Consider the following 4,475-nt stretch of genomic DNA (forward strand, 5'->3'; position numbering starts at 1 on the left):
GGCTGGGCAGGCACAGTCCGCACCTGATGACGTCAGACCGCCTTTCCTCTTTTCCTGCTTGTTTGTTTTTTGTTTTTTTAAGCTAACTTTTCTCTGCCCACTGTATGCACCGAAATCCCACTTCAGGGTAGATGTCTCCAGTGGCTCTCCCTGTTCGAGGCTCCCCGCCACTGGAGGGTCCGCTCGAGCTGGTTCCAGCCCTTCCCCCCAAGCCTAAAGGAGCCGAGGCTGTAGCTGTACACAAGTCCCAAAAGCCAGTAGTTCCTCAGTACGGTGATCTCTCAAAAAAGCGGGTTTAAGGTTCTGAAGTACTGAGACTTTTGGTGGCTGTAAGAGTGTGGCTTCAACCCACGGAAGGTTTCCCCACGAGTTCCCTTCCCCCGAACCCAGAGCCCCTCTCACCAGTGGCGCCTGGCCGCAGTGGCGAACCGGAAGTCATCAGTAAGTTAAGTCCTGTTCGCTTCCAGCAAGCAAGATTGTGTCATCTACGTATCGCAGGTTGTTAATGAGTCTTCCTCCAATCCTGATGCCACGTTCTTCATATAATCCAACTTCTTGGATTATTTGCTCAGCATACAGATTGAATAAGTATGGTAACAGAGTACAACCCTGGTGCACACCTTTCCTGATTTTAAACCATTCAGTATCTTCTTTTCTGTTCAAACGACTGTTTTTTGGTCTATTTGTTGACCACAAGAGTGCTTTAGACTAATTTATTAAGCCATATGGGTTTTTTTTATTTTTGTTTTTAAAGTTTTTATTGTGAACTGAGTGACATGGGAGAACATCGGCTTTACATTATTGTGTTTCATTGCAATGATTACAATCTCCTCCATGCATCTCTGTGTTTTGTTTTGTTCTTTGGGGTGTGGGGGATGTAAGCTATGTTTTTGTTGTGTGGAATGTGTCTAACTTCATAATAAAAAAGATTGGAGTGAAAAAAAAAAGCAGGCCCCATGTGCCCTAACACATGTTTGAAAAAAAATCTCTTCAAGTCCTGTGAATTTAAGTACAGTCTGATGAAAAACACACACTGTTAGAAATACTTGGGGCGGAATAATGAGTGTCTGCTCCTTGGCTCGTGAGTCAGTGGCCTAACCTCATCCAGCCCTGGAACTGCAGGGGGAGGAGAGAAGAGCAGGCTGGGGCCTGCCGAAGCACAGATGCACCACATGGCCCTTCTTTACAGATTGGCTGCAATGCTGTCAGCTGGGCACCTGCTGTTATACCTGGAAACCTCATAGACCAGCCATCGGGGCAGAAACCCAACTACATCAAGAAGTTTGCCTCTGGCGGCTGTGACAACCTCATCAAGCTGTGGAAGTAAGTGGGGTGATGGTGCTTCTCGAGAGGAGCACTTACTTCCATACCTCCCAGCCCTGACTCAGCCACAGTTGGCAGTTAGCAAGTCCACCTTTCCTTTTCCCTCTCGCAGGTAAAATGTATCAGAAAATGTCCTTTAAGAAAAAAAAAAAAAGCATTGTTGCCCTTTGCTCAAGCGTGTTTGCTAGTCACCTAATTCCCAATAGCTGTGGAGGCCCAGAGCATTTCCTGAAATTCTTTACAGCTGGGTGAACGGAATGGCAATCCACAGGCTCACTGAAGGAAATATGAAAAACTAGCTCCTGGCCTCTGTGGAGCCTGTGTCTCCAGGCCTGCCTGGGACAGAGGGAGGGAAAGGTGCTGGGCTGCTTCTGCGGACTGTCCCCTGCTCTCCCCTCTTAGGGAGGAGGACGACGGTCAGTGGAGGGAAGAGCAGAAGCTGGAAGCGCACAGTGACTGGGTCCGAGACGTGGCCTGGGCCCCCTCCATTGGTCTGCCAACCAGCACCATCGCCAGCTGCTCCCAGGTCAGCTCCGCCCCACAAGAGCCCTTGTTGTTTAATTGTTCAGTCTCAATGGCCCTGACAGTTTCCCAGAGGGCTCTCCCTCTAGGAAGGTACAGGGTGGAGGAGGTCGCCATTGCAGTAGGTAGGTTTTGGTGAGAAGCTACAAGTGCTTTCCCGCCACTGAGATACAATGGTTCTGATGGAACCAGTCCCGAGAAAGAGCCAAATCCAGCACCAATGTCCTTTCCCGATCCCTGTGTATACAGGGAGTGGGGGCCTGGCTGCATTTCTACACGAGGGCCAAGGCTAAGGCTAGGAAATTCTGAGAATGGACTCATCTTCCTAAGCCACTATTCTCAGATCACAGAAGTGAAACCGAGGACAAAGCCTTAACTATCTCCCACCATCCTAGAGCAGAGGTAAGCTGGGTCTTTAACATCATTTGAGCCTGTCTTGTTTGGCTCTAAATTTGAGAAGGATTCTTAAGTGTGATTTATTTTCGCTCTCTCTCCTTAAACTTGTCCTTTCTAATTCTCTAAGAAAGTGTAGACAAGAGGGAGCCCACACAAGGAAGTGACAGGTTGGCCTGAGCACAGTAGAGGAAGTCAGCCTCTGACATGGTGGAGACCTGTGTCCTGGAGGTGGAGGGCTGAGAGCAGGAGAGCTGTGGAGGCCCAAGAGATCCTTGGCTACTCATTTGCTTGTATTTGTGCACCCTATTCCCATACGAAAGTCCAGTGTGGTGGCTGTCACCCATTGGGGAGTCTTGCCTCATGTCCTGACAAGCCTTTTTCTTCACAGGATGGACGTGTATTCATCTGGACCTGTGATGATGCCTCGGGCAGTACGTGGTCCCCTAAACTGCTACACAAGTTCAATGATGTGGTGTGGCACGTGAGCTGGTCCATCACAGCCAATATCCTGGCCGTCTCCGGTGGAGACAATAAGGTACACCCCTTTCCCAGTGACCCAGTGCATGGGACAGGGGAGGGAAGGCAGTTGATATTCCCTTCTAGTCCCTCCCTGGTGTGGAAGGAACCTTAATGAGGACTGCATTTTGAGCACATCTCTCGATTCCTTCGCTGACTCTCAGCCCCTGGGAGGCTGTATGTCCCCCCTTGACAGATATGGAAAGAAGATGACAGGTGATTTGACTTGTATAAGGGTCATGAACCCACTTGCTGGCAAAGCCTATAATAAGCAGACCCCAGTTCAACCAAAGCCACTTCTGAGCGTCCCTCATTAACCCTTTGGCTGCCTCATCTTCATGGTGATTGTCTGATTTTACAAATAAGCTTGTAAATTTAAGAGCCCATAAATAAAGGAGGAAGAGGGGGTGCTTTTTGTACAGACACTAAAGAGGCCATTTTTGTTTTAAAGTTTTTATTGTGCATTGAGTGATAGTTTACATGGGAGAACATCAGTTTTACACTCATCCTGTCATATTTCATTTCATTGCAATGATTATAATCCCCTCCATGCATCATCTCAACAGTATTTGCTTCCATTCCCTCGGTTTTTTTCTTTTTCTTGGATGTACACCAAAACACTCAGGAATATATAATCATTTAAATAACCAAAAGGCACATTCTGCAAGCCTGCCTCCTGTCTGCTAGCACACAGCCTTTCTCTTTCCATGAGTCTAGGGTCCTCGGCTGCTCTCTCGCTCTATGTCATCATCTCTGAAGAGGCCTGTTTTGATGTCAGTACCATTCACGAATACTTGTTCTGTCCCCACTGTGTAGTTCATGCTGTGAGTCGTACAAAGGAAGGGGAGACGTGGGACCTAAGTGGCCACCGGGAAGTTTGTCAAACTGAGGACAGAGAGGAAGGATTCACGCATCAGGAGCACAGCCTCCATCTGGGCAGATGGCAGTGGTCTTCAGGCTGCTTATACCCAGCCTCATGTCTTTCTTTAGTCTCCAGTGGTGCCAGAAAGACCTCACAGGCCTCATCTTAAATAAGCTCTAGAATTGTGGTGCTGGAATAACCCTTAGAGGATAACTAGCCCAACCCTCCCTGTTTATAGTGCAAGCCAGGGTCAGGACTGGCCAGCACAGACTAAGGGACTCAGACCTGCATCGTGCTGCCCTGTCATAATTTCATAAGCAGTAAGCAAATGCCTGGTGTACATTCTGTGCTTCGTGTCTGCTGTCAGTGACACTGAAAGCGTCTATACAGAGTGCTCGCAGTACTGCTGTTTGCATGGTACTCCTCTACCAAAGAGACTGGGGAGCTTCTCAGACCCAGAGCATCCTCCATGGGGCATGTCAAGTGAGCAACTCTGTTCTGGAAGCAGGAATTCTTAGAAATCGTTCTGTAGCATTGTTTACCAAAGTAAGCCATGTATGGAGTTTTAAGCAGTTTTTATTAGGTTAGAATTTTTTTAAATGCAGTTTCCTAATCCTCTAAGGGCAAGTTTTTTTAGCTCTTGGCTATTTCTTCGGCTGTTTGCCTTCCTGTGGGGATGAGGCACTTGCTGAGCTGTTGTCTTCCTGTGCTGAGGCCGGTCACATGCTCCTAGGATTATCCTGGGTACACACACATGCCAACCCAGACCCTCTCCCTGTAGCTTACAACTTTAGTCTTCACAGTCTGACCATCCCTCAGCTGCTTCACTTATGCGCTTTTTTTTTTTTTTTTTTAA

The 4,475-nt window shown here is 48.0% G+C and overlaps 1 protein-coding gene across 1 annotated transcript in view; it reads left to right on the forward strand.

Moving 5' to 3' along the window:
* The window catches only part of SEC13 (SEC13 homolog (S. cerevisiae)), a 44,035-nt gene extending 40,142 nt beyond the window's left edge, over positions 1-3,893 (forward strand). The window contains exons 6-9 of the mRNA XM_006872204.1: positions 1,190-1,323; positions 1,726-1,849; positions 2,630-2,776; positions 3,858-3,893. Of these exons, the coding sequence (XP_006872266.1) occupies positions 1,190-1,323; positions 1,726-1,849; positions 2,630-2,776; positions 3,858-3,893 (441 nt within the window). The remainder of the gene's footprint in view (positions 1-1,189; positions 1,324-1,725; positions 1,850-2,629; positions 2,777-3,857) is intronic.
* The last annotated feature ends 582 nt before the right edge of the window (positions 3,894-4,475 follow it).

The sequence above is a fragment of the Chrysochloris asiatica genome, unplaced genomic scaffold (genome assembly GCF_000296735.1).
Source record: "Chrysochloris asiatica unplaced genomic scaffold, ChrAsi1.0 scaffold00186, whole genome shotgun sequence".
In the NCBI taxonomy this organism is placed as follows: Eukaryota; Metazoa; Chordata; class Mammalia; order Afrosoricida; family Chrysochloridae; genus Chrysochloris; species Chrysochloris asiatica.